At 43.8% G+C, this 23,330-nt stretch overlaps 1 protein-coding gene across 1 annotated transcript in view; it reads right to left on the reverse strand.

The window, feature by feature from the left end:
- Nucleotides 1–516: 516 nt before the first annotated feature.
- TMEM164 (transmembrane protein 164) overlaps nt 517–23,330 on the reverse strand; it is a 39,147-nt gene continuing 16,333 nt past the window's right edge. Inside the window, exons 4-8 of the mRNA XM_015828408.1 lie at nt 16,741–16,790; nt 13,968–14,034; nt 5,505–5,583; nt 1,244–1,344; nt 517–760 (exon numbers count right to left, since the gene is read on the reverse strand). Of these exons, the coding sequence (XP_015683894.1) occupies nt 554–760; nt 1,244–1,344; nt 5,505–5,583; nt 13,968–14,034; nt 16,741–16,790 (504 nt within the window). The 3' untranslated portion in view covers nt 517–553. The remainder of the gene's footprint in view (nt 761–1,243; nt 1,345–5,504; nt 5,584–13,967; nt 14,035–16,740; nt 16,791–23,330) is intronic.

The following is a 23,330-nucleotide window of genomic DNA, read 5'->3' on the forward strand; positions in this document are numbered from 1 at the left end:
AGGCTTCAGCTTAAACTTTCAGGAGCTTCAAGAAGGCAGTGTTTAGCAAGTAAATTGTAATTGTTCCCCATATGTTTAACCAACTTCAACAACGCAACAACCTTCGCATTTGCACTAATAGAGAGGAAGCACCGAATACTATTCACACCCAAAGTCTACACGAGATAAAAAGAGGTTGTGTGCTGAAGGTAAAAGCTGCCGCACAGGAGAAAAAACTCACTGAAGTCATGAGAACGTGGAATAGTGCTTTCCATCATCAGCCATAGTCCATGATATGATGGACATCTCAAACTCCAAAGGTCCAAGGTGGCAAGATCAGAAGTTGTACTCTAAGTCTACCTGTGGCTTTTTTTGTGTAAATAAGCCCACGTGTTTCGCCATCCTTGCCAGCTACAGGTAATCAAGACCCAGCAGAAGAGCGGGAAGATAAACTTCGAGTCGTAATAGAAGAAAGAAACTGAAAACAATATAGGCGGGGTTCATCTCCGACCCCAAATACGATCACTGGTTCTCCTAGATCCTTCAACAAAGAAACAAGAACCAGGATGGTGCCTCAGGATATTTTCTTAGCTGGGGATCGTAGTACATCCACACCGAGCTTAAAGAATGGGACAGCGTTATAGAAAAGGAGGATTATGAGTTTTCCATGAAGCATAGTCATGATGGACTGGTGTCCCGATGCCCAGATTCTATACCAGGGGCCATAAAATGGATCAGAAATAGCCGGGCACAGCATGTTGTTCAAGTTCACTTCAGTGATCTAGAAGAACAGGAGAAAGATTAGCTTTTAGAGGAAAAAAAATGGTCCTTGCACTGTCTTACGACAATTAGCCTACTTTTCTCAATGCCTCCAGTCCTTCAATATTTTATTTATCTATTAAATCCATACGTCACCCTTCTCACTATCCAGAGTGTCTATGAACCTGAAATATGTCAGATCTTCTCTGTCTCCTCCGGCACCCCACTTTACACCAAAACATCACCCTCAAACAGATGTAATTTTGAAACTTTTTTTTTGAAAACACACTGCAGTTTCCTCTTGTTTAATCTACTTGGCTAGATGGTAAATCATTTAAAACAAGAATTCTTTTCTCTTTTCTCCAAACTATATATTCTGGGTTTTTTTTTCTTTCTTTCTTTACTTACCTGCTCCATGGGCATATTTTTTACTAAACCCACCCATAGACCACCCAGAGAGAGAGAGAGAGAAAGAGATACAATCCATTTAAGTAAATAGACTTACGAGTCCCAAAATCTGTAAAAAACTGTAGTGGTAGACAAACATCAACCCAGTGGAGAGCAAAGCCCACCAGAAATTCCACGATGGCTCAGGAGTGTAAACACCTGTTAGAAGGAGAGAAAAAGAGAAAATGGTTTGGGGCTACTTCAAGGTGGGCACCCATTCTTTCTTTAACGAAGTAGCAATTTTCACCCTGAATATCCGAGATTATTGCCATGCAAAACATAAGCTGTCAGAAATGCCTATGTTGCAGACCAGACTGAAAGTCAAGGAAGAGAATTGCAAACATTTCAAGATACTGGCTGGCTCCTGGCTTGAAAAAGTTTGTGCACTCATCCCTATTTCAGCAGACCAGAGCCACAGAAGTCAATGCCAGAACAGGCACGAACGTTAATTAATTAATTGTTCAATTAATTAACGGCCTCATTCCGCCGACCTACAGTTAGGCCTTGACTCACAACCATTCCTTTTGTGACCGCTCAAAGTCCTGAGCTTACGTCCGTAATTTAGGTCGCTAAGTGAGACAGCTGTAAAGGGAGTGTTGCCCCCAGTCTACGACTTTTCTTGTCCAAGTTGTTACGTGAAATCACTGCAGTTGTTCAGTTTGTAACCCCGTTGTTAAGTGAATCCGGATTTCTTTGCTTGTCAGAAGGTCGCAAAAGGGGATCACGTGACACACACACCCCGGGACACTGCAACCGTCGTAAGTGCATGCCAGTTGCCAAGCGTCCAGATTTGGATCACCTGACCACAGGTAAGCTGCAATGGTCGTAAGTGTGAAAATCGGTCATAAGTCACTTTTTGCAGTGCCGTTGTAACTTCGAATGGTCACTAAATGAACTGTTGTAAGTCAAGGACTGTCTGTGCTCATATGAATTAGGAGGAATGTCTGTGAGATGGGGGTCTTCAAACTTGGCAACTTTAAGACTTGTGGACTTCAACTCCCAGAATTCCTCAGACAGCCATGTTGGCTGGCTGAGGAATTCTGGGAGTTGAAGTCCACAAGTCTTAAAGTTGCCAAGTTTGAAGGCCCCTGTCTCAGAATCTGTGTAATCCTCCCCCATTATTTGGGCCTATGTGATATTTTCCTTTACAAGTAGTCGCCAACTTAACAACTATTTGTTTAGTGACCGTTCAAAGCTTGCAGCGGCACTGAAAAAAAAGCGACTTTCACGCTTTCATGCTTACAACTGTGGCAGCATCCCCCGGGTCATGTGACCTAAAATCTGGGCGCTTGGCAACTGGCACATACTTACGACGGTTGCGGCATCCCGAGATCCTGAGATCGCACTTTGTCAGCTTCCCATCCCAGCTGGCTTCCGACAAGCATAAGTCAACGGGGGAAGCCCGATTCGCTTAACAACCTCACGGTTCACTTAACAACTGCAGCGATTCGCTTAACTGTGGCAGAAAGGTCATAAAGTGGGCACACAACTCACTTAACTGTGTTGCTTAGTGACGGAAATTTGGAACTCAGTTGTGGCGCTAAATCCAGGGCAATTTGTGGAGAGTTCTTGCACTCCTAACTAATGACAATTTGATGCATCGAACTAGAAACAGTTAAACTAGAAACAGTTAACAAGCCAAGGGAAAAAGCCAGGCAAATTCCTGGCAACCTGGCCAGCTGGAAAAGAAATCTACATGTTTATTTTTCCAATTCCAATTTAATTCTGAGCTTTTGAATTTCAGCTGAGGAATGCTTTCTCTTCCCTCTTTGATGTCTCTCCCGTCAGAAATTCCTTCTCTGCAAAGAGTGGAAAATCACTGAATGTTGACCAGTAACTACTCATCTGGGAAATGGGCAAAAAGGAAGAGTGCCGGGAGCAGAGACAGTTGGGAAGAACTGAAATCACATTTTTTTTCCTTCCTAACCTAACTCAACTTCTCCAGAGCACCTCGTGAATCATTAGAGACAGTCCTCGACTTATAACCGTTTGTTTAACGACTACTCAAAATTGCAACCAGGTTGAAAAATGTGACATGACCCATTCTTGCACTTACGACCACTGCAACATCCTTGGGGTCATCTGACCCAAATTTGGGCGCTTTGCAACCGGCATGTATTTACAACGTATTTACAATGTATTTACAAATAATATACTACTTGAAAAACATGTCCTTCTTAAGCTAAAGAAATCTGAATTGGGTTACATGCAGTGGTGGGATTCAAATAGGGGAACAACCGGTTCTCAGTGTGGATGCCGCTTCCGGAAGTCCATTCTGGGCCTGGGCAACAAAAAATTAGCTACCGGTTCTGCCGAAGTGGTGCGAATTGGCTGAATCCCATCATTGGTTACATGTGATTGGTAAACGATGGCTTGTATTTAAGCTTTGCTGAGATTTTTAATAGCAAATTTCAAGCTTTTAAAATATTGGGGGGGGGGAAACCGCCATTTCCAAAGAACATCCTACCACATCAGACACTCAAGAGATCTCAAAGGAATCCATGGGAGGTGGAGGAGATCTGGAATCTGAGTTCTTGGATCTTGCCAGCAAGATCTGTCTGTCTGTTTATTTGTTTGTTTGTTTAGAAAACATACATGGCTAAGGACTTATATTACTCACAGTAGTTATGGGAACTATGAATCACTCCACTGTTGAGAGCCTTCCCGTAGATAGATCATAGAATCATAGCATTGGAAGGGACCTTGGAGGTCTTCTAGTCCAACCCTTGCTCCTAGCTCAAGCTGGAGACCCTCTACCATTCCAGACAAATGGCTGTCTAGTCTCTTAAAAACCTCCAGTGATGGAGCACCTACAACTTCTGAAGGCAAGCCGTTCCACTAATTAATTCTTCTCACTGTCAGAAAATTTCTCCTTAGTTCCGGGTTGCTTCTCTCCTCGATTAGTTTCCATCCGTTGCTTCTTGTCCTGCCCTCAGGTGATTTGGACATATATTATATGGCTACCTATGCTAATCCTAGGGAAGTCACAACAACATGTTCCCCAGAGAAGGTCATCAAGGCAATGTTAGTGGGGGCAACTAGGCTTTCATTCATTTGTTCTTCCTATTTAACAACATCTTTATCCCACCTTTGAGAAACATTAATGGAAGGTGAAGTTCAGGGTTTGCAGGCCACCAGTAGAGGGCAGCAGAGAGTTGCAGAAACCCAAAGGAGATGGCCAGTCTCCTTAAACAGGTTTGAAAGCTCTCCTGTTCTCCAGGCCCAGAGATGGGGAACCTTGGCTCTTTTATGACTGGTGGACTTCAACTCCCAGAATTCCTGAGCCAGCCTGGCTCAGCTTGGAAACCTCTCCCTTTCCCCTCAGCATGGCTGGCTCAGGAATTCTGGGAGTTGAAGTCCACGAGTCATGAAGGGGCCATAGTTCCCCCATGCTGGCTCAGGAATTCTGGGAGTTGAAGTCCACCAGTCATAAAGCGGCCTAGGCCAGAGGTGGGGAACGTTGGCTCTTTTATGACTCGTGGACTTCAACTCCCAGAATTCCTGAGCCAGCCATGCTGAGGGGAAAGGGAGAGGTTTCCCAGCTGAGCCACGCTGGCTCAGGAATTCTGAGAGTTGAAGTCCACGAGTCATGAAGGGGCCATAGTTCCCCCATGCTGGCTGAGGAATTCTGGGAATTAAAGTCCATAAAGGGGCCATAGTTCCACCATGCTGGCTCAGAAATTCTGGGAGTTGAAGTCCACGAGTCATAAAAGAGCCAAGGTTCCCCACCCATCCTGCCCAAAAAGTGGTTGGACAACAAATGAAGAGGTTCATTATGCAAAGTCAGTGGAGCCCATTCACACACATCTACCATTTCTTGGGAGAGGGTGAGGAATTCATTTGTTGATGAATTTCCCTTTGCCCAGAGGGGGCAGACATGAAGTAATGGGTAGAAGCTTGTTTAAAAGGACATTCAACCTAGAAGTAAGGAGAAATTTCGTGACAGTGAGAAAACAATTAATCGGTGGAATGATTTGCTTCCAGACGTTGTGGGTGCTCCCTCACTGGAGGTTTTTAAGAAGAAATTGGACAGCCGTTTGTCTGAATGGTATGAGGTTCCTGCCTTGAGCAGGGGGCTGGACTAGAAGACCTTGAAGGTCCCTTCCCGCCTTATGATTCCATGTTCTATGTTTTTAAACGGCGAAAAGCTTTGCTGAAGTTTTGCCGGACTGCTGAACTGGAAATGTAGCAGCCTTAGTAAGAACTGAGGAGCAAAATTAACACTCAGTGGCTGACGGCTCTCCCATTTTTCTCTAGAACACAGCAACGGAGGTCCTGATTAGCTAGGAAGACAGGATATCATTAACAGAGAGACCTACCTCCTTTCCATAGCAGGTAGATGGGGACAACATAGAGCATGATATGTTGAATGTAATAAACTTCCATTTCAAAAGGTAGCTGCAAAAAAAGAAAAAAGAAGGAACAGACTTATAAATATAGACTGGCGTGCACACAGTTCAGAGTAATTCTCCCTGACTATGTAATCAACTTAGATCCGATGTCGGGTCTGTTGTATTCAACATTGTATGCTTCTAGAGCAGAGGTTCCCAACCTTTTGGGCACCAGGGACCGGTTCCGTGGAAGAGGTTTTTCCACGGATGGGAGTGAGCGTGGTTTTGTGTGCTGCCTGCATCCCGCGGATGGGGCTTTGCTGGTTTGTGCAGACCGGTTGCTGGCATGCCGTGGCCCAGTACCGGTCCACAGACCGGGGGTTGGAGACCCCTGTTCTAGAGTAAAGACTGTATTATTCATCAGGACAACTGCACACCTATTTCCCAGGGTGTTCGACAGCTCAGATGAACAGGCTTGACTTGACACGTTGCACCTATTACCTTTATGTTCCCCTAATACCTTTAACTCTGTCAAATTTCCTTATTGGTGGTTCTGGATGTGATCATGAGCAACCTACAACCCCTGCCCACGATCCCACCAATTTCCCAACTATTTGGGAAATATTGAACCCTCACCCACTTTCTCTAGGGAGGGGCTACTATCCCAAGAGCCATTGCAAAGGAATGGTTCCTCTTGGTGATATTTTTGCACAGACCTGGAGAGCCAACTCTGCAAGAATCAGAATCGGAATAACAGAGTTGGAAGGGACCTTGTAGGTCATCTAGTCCATTATTATTATTGTGGATCATTGCACAGTCAGCCAGATGTTCAGACTGGATTTGGCATTTTGTCTTACCAAGGACCTGGGATAGGTAGATGTGGATGTTTGATGTTATTACAGATATCGTTGCAGGATGGATGATGATGATGATGATGATGATGATGATGATGATGATGATGATTATCGATCATCGCACAGTCAGCCAGATGTTCAGACTGGATTTGGCATTTTTGTCTACCTATCGAGTCCTTCCCAAGGACCTGGGATAGGCAGATGTGGATGTTTGATGGCATTACAGATATCATCGCAGGATGGAAGCAGTTCCTAGTAAGGCCGCCTTTTGCAATTGACTAATGGCGAATTTATCAATGCCAATGGTGTCCAAGTGGTGCTCCAGTTGTTTTGGGATTGCACCCAAGGCGCCTATTATTATTGGTACTACCCTTGCTTGCCTTTGCCACAGTCTTTCTATTTCTATTTGTAAGTCTTTGTATTTTGTTATCTTCTCCAGTTCTTTCTCGTCTATTCTGCTGTCTCCAGGCATCACCATCATCATCATCATCATCATCATCATTATTGGTCGTAAGTCGAGGGTTAGGGTACAGGTAGCCCTTAACTTATAGCCACAACTGAGCCCAGAATTTTGGACATAACTCATTACAATCCTTAAGAAGGTCCCCAGGTAATCTGACTTGATTTCACAATCGGTTTTACAATGGTTGTTAAGCCCCGTGGCCACTAAGTGAACCAGCGGTCATTAAGCAAATCCAGCATTTCCAGTGGTCGCAAAAGGACAGAAAAGTCACCAATCCAAATCACAGAACCACAGGACACGGCAACCAGTCACAAACGCAAGCGGTTGCCAAGAACCCCAAATGTGATCACGTGACTGTGGGGAGGTGCGGCAGTGGTAACTCCGAGGATGAGTTGCGAGTAGCATTTTTTGAAGACTGTCGTAACTTCAAACAGTCGTTAAAGACTGGTCGTTAACCAGGGACTTCTTGTATTTAGGCCACCACATTCCTTGATAAAACCAAAATCAAGAACTGCCAACACCCTTGATAAATCAGATCGTTAACGTGTGAAGCAACAGCCCCGGCTGAGATCAAACGAAAAGAAAGATGACACCATGAACAGACTTGGCTTATTACGACACTTTAACATGAGACTTATTACCTGGATCCGATACTGGCACCACAAATATTGTGACATGACCAAGCCTCACCACATCCAAATCAGAAGCATTAGATTGGATTCAAGAAGCAACTCAACTATTTTACTATGACCCAACAGTATGCATAGCTAGCTAGGGCAGGGGTCTTCAAACGTGGCCCTTTTATGACTTGTGGACTTCAACTCCCAGAATTCCTCAGCCAGGCACGCTTGGACATTAATTATTTGGACTGTTGGGTTTTTTTTTTCTGGTGCTGTTAATCCTCATATGCCACCGGAGCTATTGCCAAAGTAGCCAAAGAAACGAAATGTAATAAATCAGTAAATAAACAGTGCAAGCTTTTTTTTTAAAAAAAAGAAGGAAAGCATTAAAGGCTATTTATCTTGAGGTCCATCCAGCTCGGTATTACAGAATCTTGGCATGGGGATCCCTGTGGGACTCAGGCCCAAGTCTGTCTTTAACTGTGGAAACCTGTTGGGTGACTTTAGACCAGGGGTCTTCAAACGTGGCCCTTTTATGACTTGTGGACTTCAACTCCCAGAATTCCTCAGCCAGCCTCCATTTTCTTTGTTAGATTTAAGACAGGGGTCTTCATACGTGGCCCTTTTATGACTTGTGGACTTCAACTCCCAGAATTCCTCAGCCAGCCTCCATTTTGTTTGTTAGATTTAAGACAGGGGTCTTCAAACTTGGCCCTTTTATGACTTGTGGACTTCAACTCCCAGAATTCCTCAGCCAGCCTCCATTTTGTTTGTTAGATTTAAGACAGGGGTCTTCAAACGTGGCCCTTTTATGACTTGTGGGCTTCAACTCCCAGAATTCCTCAGCCAGGCACGCGTGCCTGGCTGAGGAATTCTGGGAGTTGAAGTCCACAAGTCATAAAAGGGCCACGTTTGAAGACCCCTGCTTTAGACCAATCCGCACCTACCCACCTCAGTCCAACTGATCTTCCCGGAAAGTTGCTGTGGGGAAAATTCCACAGAATAATATGTAACCTACCTGGACACAGTGAATGAAAAACAGGAGAGAAAGCTAGCAAATAAGCAAGCAAGAAAATACATAAACGAAGGACAGGTTGTTGGAGAAACCATCACGGATCACTGGTTTGCATTCTTAAGAGTTTAAATCAGTTTATTTCCCATACTTGGCAACTTTAAGATGTGTGGACCACAACCCCCTGGGAGGTGAAATCCAGACATCTTAAAGTTGCCACATTTGAAAAAAAAACACTGCTCTAAATCTTCAAAAGCTGCAAACAAAAAAAAAAACCACAACCATAGAAATTGTTGTGATTGCTGAACAAACGGGTTTCCTCCAATGCAGTATTACGCAATTCTGAATTCTTGGCCAAAAGAAAGGACTCTTGTGCTTTTGTATACATTCAGAGGATTAAAAACAAAAACAAAACACCACAAACAATTCCTGTATTTCGTCGGCTCTCCGTAACCACCCAACCGTACAGGAATCCCAGTTTGTGCCAAACTAAAAGGAGTGGAAATGACAGCTGCTGCTGATTGTTGGCCCAAGAACTTTATTTCACAATGTTGACCCTTCTTAGCAGGAAGGTGATGTCAACGTTTTTCAGAGAAATTCTGAACAAAAGATTGCACACTACCGGCAACTCGGCTCCGCTCAGCTCAGCCACGCCAGCCTAATCTGATCCTTAGCTAGCATTTAAGTAACATGCACTTGCTTTATATGCTAAGTCCTTGTACTGAATAGTTAGTAGAACACGTTGCCCAAGAGAGGTTTCGGTGTTACGTTTAGAAGAATATTTGGCCACAGGAAAGCCTGAATTTGAGCGTCTATTGAGATTCTCAATCATCCAGGTCATGGTTGTCCCAAAAGAACTTTTTCCAAAAAGGCAACTGAACTTTCTTGTTGTTGTTGTTTTTCCTTGAAAACGTTTCGTCTCTCATCCAAGAAGCTTCTTCAGTTCTGAAGAAGAAGAAACTGAACAAGCTTCTGGGATGAGTTGTGAAACGTTTTCAAGGGGAAAAAAACCATGTTCAGTTGCCTTTTGGAAAAGCATCTTTGCGACAGCTGGAATTTGAGCTTCTTCTATTCCTCATCCCCCAAAGAGCTAAGCTGGCTGGGCAATTCTGGGAGTTGAAGTCCACAGGTCTTAAACCTGCTAAGGTTGAGAAAGACTGTCCAAGTTTAAGCAGTTCCCACCAGATATTTAGAGACTGGGGTTAGTGCGCTTTAGCGTTACAGAAAAGCAATAGATATTTCTCAGTGGCGTNTCCAGTGTTGGAGCATTCACCGCTTCTGGAGGCAGGTTGTTCCACTGGTTAATTGTTCTAACTGTCAGGAAGTTTCTCCTTAGTTCTAGGTTGCTTCTCTCCTTGGTTAGTTTCCATCCGTTGCTTCTTGTCCTGCCTTCAGGCGCTTTGGAGAATAGCTTGACTCCCTCTTCTTTGGGGCAGCCCCTGAGATATTGGAGCACTGCTATCATGTCCCCCCTCGTCCTTCTCTTCATTAAACTAGACATACCCAATTCCAGCAACCGTTCCTTATATGCTTTAGCCTCCAGTCCCCTGATCATCTTTGTTGCTCTTCTCTGTACTCTTTCTAGAGTCTTAAATATTTGGAAAACCCATTCAGTGTAGTTTGTAAGTTTTAGGTTTCATTTCTTTTGGAATGAGACCATGCACTATACCAAACCAAACTCGCATGCAGATAGTCCTTGACTTACAACAATTTGTTTAGTGACCATTCAAAGTTACCAAGTGGCTTATGACCGTTTTTCAGGGTCACCTGATCAAAATTCAGATGCTGGCACAACTGGCTCGTGTTTATGATGGTCACCGTGTCCCGGCATCATGGGATCCCCTTTGGCGACCTTTTGACAAGCAAAGTCAATGGGGAAGCCAGATCCACTTAACAAACAGGTTACTAACTTAACAACTGCAGTGTTTTACTTAATAACTGTGGCATGAAAAGTCGTAAAATGGGGCAAAACCCGCTTAACAACAGAAATTTTGGGCTCAGTTGTGGTTGAGGACTACCTGTATAGCATTTAGGTAGTTTTGACATCTTCTCTTTCTGTCTGTCTGTCTGTCTGTCTGTCTGTCTGTCTCTCTCTTCTTTCTCTCTTCCTTCCTTCCTTCCTTCCTTCCTTCCTTCTTTCTCTTTCTTTCTTTCTCTTTCTTTTTTTCTTTCTATCTCTTTCTTTCTCTCTTTCTTTCTCTCTCTCTCCCTCTCTCTCTCACACACACACATACACACAGAGAGAGAGACTTCATCCCATCCTTAATAGGCAGGGTTAGCTTATTATTGTCAAATGGGATATTGCTAAATTGATATAGAATTTGACTTTGACGTCTCCACTTATAACCACCCTTCCTTTAGAATTAACAGACCAATTCATTTAATTTTGTATGTTGACCTCAAGATGCAAACTGCAGCTCAAATCACTGCTCCAAAGTAACACTCCTTCCAATCTTGCACAACAAAATTGCATTTCAATCGAAGAACATACACAAAATTGTGTATCCTGCCTACAGGAAAGTGGGTATGACAAATTGGGGATCAAGTATGAATGTACTGCTTTACAGAAATTTGCTCACAAGTATATCCTGTGATGTGTATGTGTGTTGGGGGGGCAGATTTGTGTATATACATGCCTACATCAGAAAAGAGTTGCCCTCAAATGGCAGGAACAACGTTCAGGAAAACATTAACAAAAATGCGAAGATGACAAATGGAACAACTGAAAACAGGAGAAATGAAAACTAATAAATTTGTCCCTTCTATTCTGGGAGGCAGGCTCAAGATTTCCAAGGGCCAGGAGAATTTGCTGCATCTGGAAATGCCGGAGGACAGACTGCAGATGCTAAATGTGGCTAATATTTCATTTGAGCAACACTTTGTATATCTCCTGCTGTTGAAAGCGTTGGCAAGCTTTTTAAAATAGAAACAGCCCAAGTAGAAATATATTAAACCCGACTGCTTATACAGACAAGTTTGCTCTCGTCTATGCAAAAAGCTTCTGAACGGACTTTCTTATGCAAAGCGGACGGCGTGTAAAACGTCGGCTTCCATAACCAGGGAGGATTTTGGCTCTAATGAAAGCCATTCCACAGGAAAAGTGGGATTAGGAAGAAAGGCACGGGTTGATCCAGCTCGTGCTTTATTTGAGAAGATTTGGGGAGATTAAGCAGCTAAATTACCCGGGCGAATCTTTGTAAGGCAGGACTGCCACGTGCCTGCTCTTCAAACCGATTTTATGTTTTTGATTCTGCAACGTCTTTCTTCCTGTGGTTGGTGCAAAGGCAGAATATCGTCCAAGCAGATTCCAAAGCAGATAAAACAGCCTTCTTTCAAGCTGGAGTCCTGTCTATGCTCTGGGAGACGGTCATCCCAAAACAGCTAGCCGTCACTTAATGATGGTAATAGGGACCGGAATTTCCCTTGTTAAGCGATGCAGTCATAAAGCGTGACATCGCGTGATCACACCACCTAGCCACACAACTCCTGGGTTTTCTCCATTCGACACTATCATTAAAGTCTAATGACAGTTAGAACAATCAACCAGTAGAATGGCTGGCCTCCAGAAGTCGTGGGCGCTCCATCACTAGAGGTTTTTAAGAAGAGACTAGACAACCATTGATCTGAAATGGTATAGGGTCTCCTGCTTGAGCAAGTGGTTGGACTAGAAGACCTCCAAGGTCCCTCCCAGCTCTGTTCTGATTGATTGAACCTATTCTCCAAAGCACCTGAAGGCAGAACAAGAAAAAGTGGATGGAAACTAATCAAGGAGAGAAACAACCTGGAATTAAGGAGAAACTTCCTAACAGTGAGAACAATCAACCAGTAGAACAGCTTCACCTTCAGAAGTTGTGGGTGCTCCATCACTGGAGGTTTTTAAGAAGAGACTGGACAACCATTGGTCTGAAATGGCATAGGGTCTCCTGCTTGAGCAGGAGGTTGGACTAGAAGACCTCCAAGGTCCCTTCCAACTCTGTTATTCTGTTAATATTGTGTGAAGACTTGAGTAAGAAAGCAAAATAAAAAAGGCTGACTGAGATACACCACCATAGGATTACCCTGGTTGGACCAGAGATAAATCAGATCAACATAGTGATAAGGATCAACGGATGACAACAACGGCACTTTGTTTTTGAATAGGCATTCTTCCATCCAGGGCCTGATTGTCACACCACTTTAATTATTTTGATAACAGATCAACATCATGCACTGTTCTGCAATGAAGCAGAATACTCCACATTTTAACGAGTGCACCTCAACTTTGTCACAATAATGTTCACCCCCTCCCAAAACAACTAATGCGGAAGGGACACATCACAATTTCTAAAATCAAAGCCAGGCTAATCTTCTCTGCATTGTTTCAATGGGTGTGTGGGTTTGTGGATGGGGAAATGGATGCAGAGAGAGAGAGACACAGATGCTGAATCGGATTATTGACCCATAATAAAATTTGACTATGATTACAAACAGAGTCAGCAGTTTAAGGGAGAACACATCATGCTTAAAGTACACAGTGTAGAATTAATTATAAGTTATAACCAGACAGCCAAGGGGTATGGCTATTAGGTCTCCTCATAGTGTGGTGTTTTAAGCCAAGAGAGCACAAAGACTGTCTGCTGTGATGGAAGAATTAGCCGACTCTATGTCATTGCCCGGGGACACCTGAGTTTAGGATTCCTATGCTCTTCCCAGAGGCTAATTTCTTAATTTGATGTGGGGGATGAAAGATTAGGACCAAAAGTGAAGATCCAGTTAAACTAATTTATTGCTAAACAGCCTACGCACCGGAATATTCTCAACTAAAAGTTGGCATTTGCTAGAAATTAAATAGGGGTTGATGGAAATCAAAAGGGAGTTGGACTTAGTTCACTTGTGGCTACGTAAGGATGCTAGGCTGATTCCTCTTTTAACCCCACCCCCAGGTTCTGCCACTCCTTCTCCTCTAAGCAGGACAGTCAGAGAAAGACCTTGTAAAGAATTTTGTGAGAACATTCTTGCAACTATTACACAAAAAATAAAGCACCAAAAGCCAATTAAAAAAACAACACCCACATTAGCAAAAAAAAAAAAAAGTACACCAAGCTGTGCATTCAAATTAAATGGTAGATAATAAAAAATAAATAAACTACTCTGAAGCACCTCAGATAACCCTGGAAATGTAAGCTAATATTTGATGCACACAGGAAGGTTCTTAGTGGAAAAGGAGCTATATTTGCATTGACAGCTTTTTAGTGTTAATGACTCTGTAAGGTCAAAGATCCTCAACTTCTGAGATAAGGTGAGCTGCCAATTGGGGTAACTGTCACATGTGCACAACTTTTTGCTTGATGCGCACTTTTACCTGGACTCATTGAAAAAAAAGCGAGCAAGCAAAGTTTGATGGAGACAGCACTGCTGGGTCACATGCAAGGAATCACTCTATCAAAATTAAACCTGTCACTCGTGGTTTTGTAAGAGGCGTGTACTCCCTTCCTTTCCAGTAGCAAGCTGAGATTAACTCACCAATCGAGTGTTAACCACAGGAAACAGGAGAGCGAGAAGGGCCCCATTCAGCATGTGCATTTGCAACCTACCAAAAGAAAAAAACAAATGACACCTTTGCAGCGTAAGGATGTCTGTTGCAGGCGATTCACAACAGTTGCCGCCGGTTCTAAAAGAAGGTTGAACCACAGACTGCCATTAGAAGAACAGTCTGAAGGACCATCGGTAGACCATCTTCTTTTACAACGATCAGCTTGAAACCCTGCCCAAGGTCACCCAGCTGGCTTTGTGACAAGGGTGGGACTAGAACTCACAGTCTCCTAGTTTATGGCCTGGTGACTTAACCAGTAGCCCAACTGGCTCTTTTTTATTATTATATACTGTTATTATTCCTACCAGTTTTCTTGGCAAGATTTCAGAAGTGGTTTGCCATTGCTTCTTTCCTAGGGATGAGAGAGAAGGACTGGCCCGAGGTCACCCAGCTGGCTTTGTGACTAAGATGAGATTCTAGAATTCCCAATCTCCCAGTTTGTAGTTCTGGTGCCTTAACCAGTATTTCAATTGACTCTTTATTATTATGTGTTGTTATTATTCTTCCTTGGCAAGATTTCAGAAGTGGTTTGCCATTGCTTCTTTCCTAGGGTGAAGAGAGAGCGACTGGCCCAAGATTATCCATCTGGCTTTGTGACTAACATGGAACTAGAACTCGCAGTCTCCTGGTGAGTAGCCTGGTGCCTTAACCAATATTCAAATTGACTCTTATTATATGTTGTTATTATTATATTGTTATGTATGGGTTGGGCAGATATATGCTTTCTTTTGAGAGTAGGCAACCGAATTTCATTTTCAATGTGTGTCAGTGTGCTCACAGTAAAAAGTGACAATAAAGGTTATCTTATCATCTTATCTTATCTTATTTCTGCCAGTTTTCTTGGCAAAATTTCAGAAGTGGTTTGCCGTTGTCTGCTTGCTTGTGCCAAAAGAGAAGGACTGGCTCAAGGTAACCCATCTAGCCCAAGGCAGAACCAGCACTCACAGTCTCCCGGTTGGTAGCCTAGAGCAGGGCTTTTCAACCTTTATCACCCATTGTACCACTTTTAGGATATGGCAACATCCAAGTACCACCAGTCGCCTAGCAAGGTGTCAAAAACGTGATGACCAAAAAAAAAAAAAAAAGGAAAAAAGTGATAAAGTACAGGTAGTCCTCGATTTACAACAGTTCTCTTAGTGACTGTTTGAAGTTACAAAGGCACTGAAAAAAGTGCCCCCCAAGCCACAGCCAAGCAAGACACCTGCCTGCCCGCCCAGCGGCGCTCTTCCTCCTGTCCGAGGTTTTCATTGTTGTGAGCATTTCTGCTGAGGATTGGCAGCGGGGGTGGGGTGGGGGGTGTTTGGTTTTTATTTCCCCCCCCCCCCCGTCTGCTGGGTGGTTGCAGCAGGTTTTGGTCACTTCACATGATCCTGGGACACTGTGACCGTCATAAATATGAATCAGTTGCCAAGCATCTGAATGTAAATCACAAGACCCTGGAGAGGCTGCAACATTCCAGCTGATCGGTGCTTCTTCTGGGCTCAGCGGAAGCGCCAGGATCAGTGCTGAGCTCCAGCTGGAGCCTGGCACTGATCCTGGCACTTCCACTGAGCCCTGACAGCCCTGCAGCTCCAGCCGTCTCTCGCTCAGGCTTGTGTGGTGCTGCCACCGGTTCAGCTCATTCCCCTCCCCCACTATCACTTTTTTTAGGGTGGTCACGTACCACCTGCCAGTACCACTGGTTGAAAAGCCCTGGCCTAGTGCCTTAACCTCTACAACTGTTCTTTTCCTCACCACCTGCTGGCTTACAAATTCAAGTCCAGATGCAAACTTTTATTGGCTCAGTTCAATCGCCTGCTTCTTAAATGACTGAGACAAAAACAGCCCAGGCATTTCCATTAGGAGTCCTTTTAAGAACACCATCAAAAAGTCCACCGAAGTGCAGAGGAATTTAGATCCGCCCTTGAGATGTGGGCGGAATAGGTAAAGTGGTTACTCAGCTGCGAGAAAGTATGAGACTCAGGACCATCCCTCTTGGACCTCCTCGTCCTCTAAGAGTATGCAGTGAAGATGTGAAGAGCTTTCAAGATTCATTAATGGCCCTATAACAATAAACAATAAAACAACATTCCTGGAATCCCAGCCTGCCTGTGGCTTGACCTGGCCTACCTCCAAGGGCTGACATTAGGGCGGCATTGCTCAACCTTGGCAATTTTAAGATGGTGGACTTCAACTCCCAGCGGATCCAAGGCTGAGGAACACTGCACTAGGGCCATCCTCTAACTTCGTCTCTTCCTCTTAAAGACCACATCCTTGTATTTTCAAGGCTCGGTTAGCAAGTTGGCTTCTTAAAACGCAGTCCTTTCTCAGGAAGGAGCTAAGTTATATGCCAAAGGCCTAGAAAGAGTGCAGAGAACAGCAACAAAGATGATAAGGGATCTGGAAGCTAAACTGTACGATGGATAAATGGCTAAGAAAACTATGTGGCTTGGGGGGCACTTTTTTCAGTGCCATTGTAACTTCGAACAGTCACTAAGCGAACTGTTGTAAGTCGAGGACTACCTGTACTTTATCACTTTTTTTTCTTTTTGGGGAGGGAGGTCATCAAGTTTTTGACACCTTGCTAGGGGACTGGTGGTACTCAGATATTGCCATATCCTAAAAGTGGTACAATGGGTCAAAAGGTTGAAAAGCCCTGATGTAGACAACCAGGCCACAGGAGCGGTCATCATTTAAACGATCTATTTGTGGTAACTCACTTACCTGAATAGAATCATGGCGAAATGGCAGGGTGGACAAGCCAGTAGAAAAATCTGATATTTAAACAAACAAACAAACAAACAAAAAAGAGGGAGTTAACATCATGGTCTTTTTTATTTATTTGCATCTTTACGTAGACACAGAGAGACAGAGAGCGCGCGCATGAAAGAAATAACTCACATTTATCACTCGATAGGGCGTTTAAAGCTTGCAATGTTTATTGTTCAAATCAGGGGTTCTTCAAACTTGGCCCTTTTATGACTTGTGGACTTCAACTCCCAGAATTCCTCAGCCAGGCACAGAACCTATGGGTCAAGATTCCTGGCTGATTCTAAGCTGGAGCCCCAGGGCTAAAACTGAATTGGGGATTCAACCTCCTTTACAGACCAAGGCGAATCCAAAGGGCAAATCCTCACTTCTCCTGCCCGTGAAACCAACATGGTGTCATGGCACCCACCTCTTCGGAAAACTGTAAAAAATGTCATTTTTCTAGCTATCAAGTCAGTGTTGCAGTCAAAGTTGTTTTGAGCTGCTTGTTCTTTATCAGAGAGACTCAACTGTTGTTGTTTTTTTGCCAAGGTTGATAAGTGACAGGAGGAATGATAGGAAAGAACACCACCCAACAATTCCAGGAAACCAAACATGCCACAATTAAGTGTGTACTTTTAAGGGTTGAGGCAAACAATTGAGAATGAGCCTTACCAAAAAAACGGATGCTGGTTCTAACTTGAACACTTTTGAGTGATGCAAAAATGATAATACTGGACCGATAGAAAAGAATATTTGTAGCTCACTGGTTGGACTGAGCTTTTTTCTCAGCTGGGTGGTTTTCTTGGAAACATTTCATGACCTAACTAGGTAACATTATCTGTGCTAGAAGGGTTGGAGGATTGGAGGAGGAGGAGGAGGAGGAGGAGGAGGAAGAGGAAGAAGAGGAAGAGGAAGAGGAAGAGGAGGCTTGCAGATATCTTTACCAAGCTAGGTAACATCATCAGTGCTACAACTCCACTCCCTTCTTGCACTGATGATGTTACCTAGCTTGGTAATGAAACATCTGCAGAAAATCACCAAGCTCAGAGAGCACTAAGGACCCCAGAAATAATACTGCATTAAGAAGAGAAATAGTGCTGGTTGAAAGAAGCATTTGCCCAAGCCAACTGAACCTTAAAGGCACTTCATGGTAATTCTGGCTTTTTTACACCACAACCCAGAATTGTTAGTGTACCTGAGGAAGTAACAATAGACACAGAACTTGGTGGTTTTGTGAGAAAAAAAGAGAGAGAGAGAGAGAGAAATTCTGCTCACTTTGACCACAGCTTCTCTATTACCTTGCAGGTAGTTATAAAACCACGGAGAAGGTGCTTGGCCAAGAGAATGGAGACTCAGATTCTGCAGGAGACCCGGGGGGGGTGGTGTCTCTGGGCCAATGCAAAATGCACGATTGTAGTTGTGTAGAAAAAATAGAGCCTCCAGCTCCTTAACAAAAGGAGCTGGCGAGAAATCACATAAACACGCAAATCGTAATTGCTTGGGCTGTCACCACTTGCTAAATCCCAATCCAGTGAACAAGCCACAGTGGATGGGGTCCGTGCAGTTGGCTCAACCGGACCGCATGAGTCACTTCTAGCTAAGGGCAAAGTCTGCACGAGCTTCACTCTGAATATGCAAAACGCTCCATCGGTTCAGTTAAGTTCAGCGGGAAAGAGCCCCTGCTAAGCCGGAGTAAGAACTTGCCGTTGAAGCTTGCAAGATTCGATCTTCTCCCCTATCCTAGCGGTGTGGTTCGCGTTTTAGGTTAAGCCACTTATATTTAAACAAACAGGTATGGTAGCTCTTCACACCCCAATCAGCTCTGCTTGGCTATGACAAGAGAACACGCCCATATCTGGCTAGGGATAAGTGTGCCAAGGGTTTCTGAAGGCTGGCTGGCTTAACCCTTAGTACAGGTAATCCTCGACGTACAACCCATTCATTTAGTGACCGTTCACAGTTACCATGGTGCCAAAAAAGGGTGACTCGCGGCCAGTCCTTGCCCTTAACCCCCAACGCAGCATCCCCAGGGTCACGCGATCAACATTCGGTTGCTTGGCAACTGACACGGATTTACGACAGCCCTAGGATCATGTGATCACCATGATCCCAGTCAGCTTCTGGCCAGCACAGTCAACGGGCAGAGCCGGATTCACGCAAAGATCTCGTGATTCGCTTAACATCCACCGCGATTCGCTGAACAAGCACGGCAAAAAAAAAGTGGTAAAATTGGGCGCAATTCGTTTTTACCAACTCCTTGGAATTAGCGGCAGAAATTCTGCTCTCAGTTGGGATCCTAAGCCGGGGACCACCTGTAACGGAAGAACAAAAAGCCCTGCTCTTTCCTACTGTATTGCGTGAATGCTGTTTCGTAGTAGCAGCTACGCTTCGGCGCCATGGAGAGGCTTCTATGGGAATCGGTGAAACTCCCAAGAAGTTGCAAATGCACTTCCTGCTCCTTGTAACCCTTTAAAATGTCCCCCAAAGCTGGGAGGGTGATTTGAAGCTTTGAAATGAAGACCCTGCAGAATCAGGCAGCTGTCGATGCTGCTCAACCCTGAAATGTGGACAAAGGGATGATGACGGTCCGAAGCAGGGACCAGGAGGTTCCCAGGACACCAAACTGCAAACTTTCTGCCCCACTGCTGCAAGACTTAAACCCATCTTTCTACCCTGCTGCCTTAAACCTACTCCTCTAGGTAAGATCTACTGCCTAGCTGGCATTGCCCTGCCCGCTGTTTGCAGAGAAGCAGCGGCATGCAGAGAGACGCTCCGATCATGAATATCTAGTCGTTGCAACAATGTTGAGAGTCTAGAAAGAGTGCAGGGAAGAGCAACGAAGATGATTAGGGGGCTGGAGGATAAAACATATAAGGAACGGTTGCTGGAATTGGGTATGTCTAGTTTAAGGAAGAGAAGGACAAGAGGTGACATGATAGCAGTGTTCCAATATCTCAGGGGCTGCCACAAAGAAGAGGGAGTCAAGCTATTTTCCAAGGCACCTGAAGGCAGGAAAAGAAGCAACGGATGGAAACTGAGCAAGGACAGAAGCAACCTAGAACTAAGGAGAAATTTCCTGACAGTGAGAACAATTAATCAGTGGAACAATGTGCCTCCAGAAGTTGTGGGTGCTTCAACACTGGAAGTTTTTAAGGAGAGATTAGACAGCCATTTGTCTGAAATGGTATAGGGTTTCCTGCCTGAGCAGGGGGTTGGACTCGATGACCTCCAAGATCCCTTCCAACTCCATTATTCTATATTCTATATTCTAGACAACCAGCTCAGCAGAGATTAAAATCCAGGAAAAGCTTCCTTAGGTCAACAGAAGAGTTTGAAGAATGTAAATGCAGAGAGCACCTATGGGAAGCCAACCCTGGATGGAAGCAACGGAGGAATCTGCACCCGGATCTGACAAAAGCTGGGAAGTATGGAAATGGTTGAATAGACTATGCACGGGGACAGCAAGATCCAGAGATATTCTGAACAAATGGGCCTATCCGGTGGCTTCTGCCCTTTGTGATTGTGGTGACACGCGGACAACACACATGTACACCTGCCCTTTGTGCCCCGATCACTGTACCCTTGAGGACCTCTTGGCAGTGCGACAGAACACAATCAATGTTGCTCGTTTCTGGGCAAGATCTGTTTTAACTTGTACATTATTTTAACCTTGTATTTTATAGTTTGCATTTTATGTCATGCAGTAGGCCTTATTTTAATTGTGAGGCTTCTGACACGAATAAACACACAAATTGCTGCAAGTGAGAAAGCGAGGCAGGAAGAGAGAGCCCAAACTCTTCTCTGTTGTTGAGAAAAGAAGCCAGGGGTCTCTTTACGATTTTGAGAATAGAGGTGGGCTTACAAACTGATGGGCTTCCATGTGCCAGAGACAAAAACTGGTTTTTATAAGGAAAACCATCCCATTATGATGCTGAGTTTTCCCAACAGCTCTGTATTAATTTGCCTGATGCAAATTAATACAGAAGCTAGAAATTGAGTGTGTTGTCACCTCCTCCTCCTCCTCCTCATCCTTCTTCTCATCCTTATCCTTATCATCATCATCAACAACAACAACACAAAGAGAATCTGATTCAGAACAGGGGCCACTTCTATCCCAAACCGCAATGCCAGCCAAGGTAAAGAAAAACCACTTAATTCTTCTCCCTTTAAAATAGCACTGGATTCAGCAGAAGCAAGCTCTCTGTGGCTGCTAAGTCGGAAATTATTTAAGGTTGTCACTTGATTAGGACATTTATGGCTTCTAACAGCCAAGATTGCTTTCCACTGTGGGATAGAAATTAAAAATCCCGCATCTGTGATGCGGCTTTTCTGCAAGCAATTAATCCTCTGTTTGCAGATTCCTAGTCTTGAACACCCATGTGGGACATGCTTCTCTCTATATATATATGTATGTGTGAGAACATCTGGAGGTGATTTACTGATATATATATATATATATATATATATATATATATATATATATATATATAAAAAACAGTAAATCACCTCCAGATGTTCTCACACATACAAGCTGTCGCTTAGAGTTTTTGTCAAGAGAAAGAAAGCTGGGTGTCACTTATTTGAGGCTGGCATTTGCAAGGCGCGATGTACCTGTGAATTAATTTTTACTTTGCCCTTTTTTTGCAAAATAACCCAACTGCATTTCAAAACGGTGGATGGCAAATAACGAGGAGTTATTTTAACATGTCAGAGCAGAGCAGGTTCTCTATTTTTTTAAAACATTTTTGGTGGCAACTCCAGTGACTGGGTGCTTTACATAAAGCAGAACTGTCCCCCCCCACACCCAAAAAAGGGGAAACGACAGCTGCACGCTTAGAAAAATATCCTGTGCATCATCTTCCTTTCTCAAATCTGATTTCTCAATATTAGTCTCCTATAGCAGATGGTATACAGATAGTCCTCAACTTACGAACTCAGCTGAGCCCAACATTTCTGCCGCTTTGTGAGACAGCTGTTAAGTGAATTTTGCCCCATTTTATGACCTTTCCTGCCAGAGTTGTTAAGTGAACCACTGCAGTTGTTAGGTTAGTTAGTGACACGGCTTCCCCATTGACTTGGCTTGTCAGAAGGTCGCAAAAGGCGACGTCAGGACACTGAAACCATCATAAATATGAGTCCCTCGTATTTATGCCAAACATCTGGATTTTGATCACGTGACCACAGGGACGCTGCGATGGCCGTAAGTGTGGAAAAAAGGCCACGAGTCCTTTTTTTCGGTGTTGCTGTAACTTTCAGTGGTCACTAAATGAACCGTCGTAAGTCGAGGAGTACCTGCATAAGATTGAGGATTGAGAAAAATGAAAAAAAAAAGAAAAAGAAAAAAGGCCTGGCTGCAATTCGTTGGGCTGCAGGGTACAATAATACGGTAGACTTCAGTTCTGAGAGATTTCACAAGGCGGTTACGTCATGAAGGATAGGCAATGGAAGTTAGTATTTCATTAAAAAAATTAATTAAATTAAATTAAAATGGGTCGAGGACAGACACCTCCCTGCCCAACAAAACCAACAAAAAATCAAATTAAAACTTCTCCTGACATCTTGGAAGCAGATCACATCTTGCAAGGTGTATTTATTTATTGATTAATTGGATTCATAGAGGGTTACTCCAGGCTGTGATCTAATTAGATTTCAGTGATCTAATGCGAGACTTTATCTGTTAGCCCAAGAAATTAAAATATATGGAGCCTTGGAAGCTTCTTGTGCAAGTTGGCATGTATTTACAACAGTTGCCACATCCCAGGATCAGGTGATCCCCATCTGCAACCTTCCCAGGTAACTTCCGACAAGCAAATTCAACGCGGAAGCTGGATTCGCTTAACAACTGTGGTGACTTGCTTAACAACCCTGCCAAAAGGTCGTAAAACTGAGCATGAAAATTTTAACAACCGCAGGGGTTCGCTTACCAACCATCTGCAAAAGAGGTCGTAAAATTATTTAAGACTGACTTCACAACTGCCTTGATTAGCAGTGGAAATTCTAGTGCCAATTGTGGGGGTTACGTCCAGGACTTCCTGTGCCGGGGGGGGGGGGAAGCTTTCTCAATCTTACAGGGTTATTCCCCCACCTGAGAGGCTTTCACTGGCCTCCCTCTTTGCAAAAGGGGGCCAAACTCCAAATTTCACTCCATTCATAACATGACACTCCATGTGTGTTATGTATGTGTACACTTTGAGAGCAAGCAACTCAATTTCATTTTTAATGTGTGCCGTTGTGCCCACAGTAAAAAGTGACAATAAAGGTTATCTATCTATCTATCTATCTGTCTGTCTGCCTGCCTGCCTGTCTGTCTGTCTATCTGTCCGCCTATCTATCTATCTATCTATCTATCTATCTATCTATCTATCTATCTATCTATCTATCATCTATCTATCTATCTATCTATCTATCTATCTATCTATCTATCTACCCACCTACCCACCTACCCACCTATCTATCTATCTATCTATCTATCTATCTATCTATCTATCTATCTATCTATCTATCTATCTATCTATCTATCCATCCATCCATCCATCCATCCATCCATCCATCCATCCACCCAC

The sequence above is a fragment of the Protobothrops mucrosquamatus genome, unplaced genomic scaffold, assembly GCF_001527695.2.
Source record: "Protobothrops mucrosquamatus isolate PMUCROS unplaced genomic scaffold, P.Mucros_1.0 scaffold4469, whole genome shotgun sequence".
NCBI classification, from domain to species: Eukaryota; Metazoa; Chordata; class Lepidosauria; order Squamata; family Viperidae; genus Protobothrops; species Protobothrops mucrosquamatus.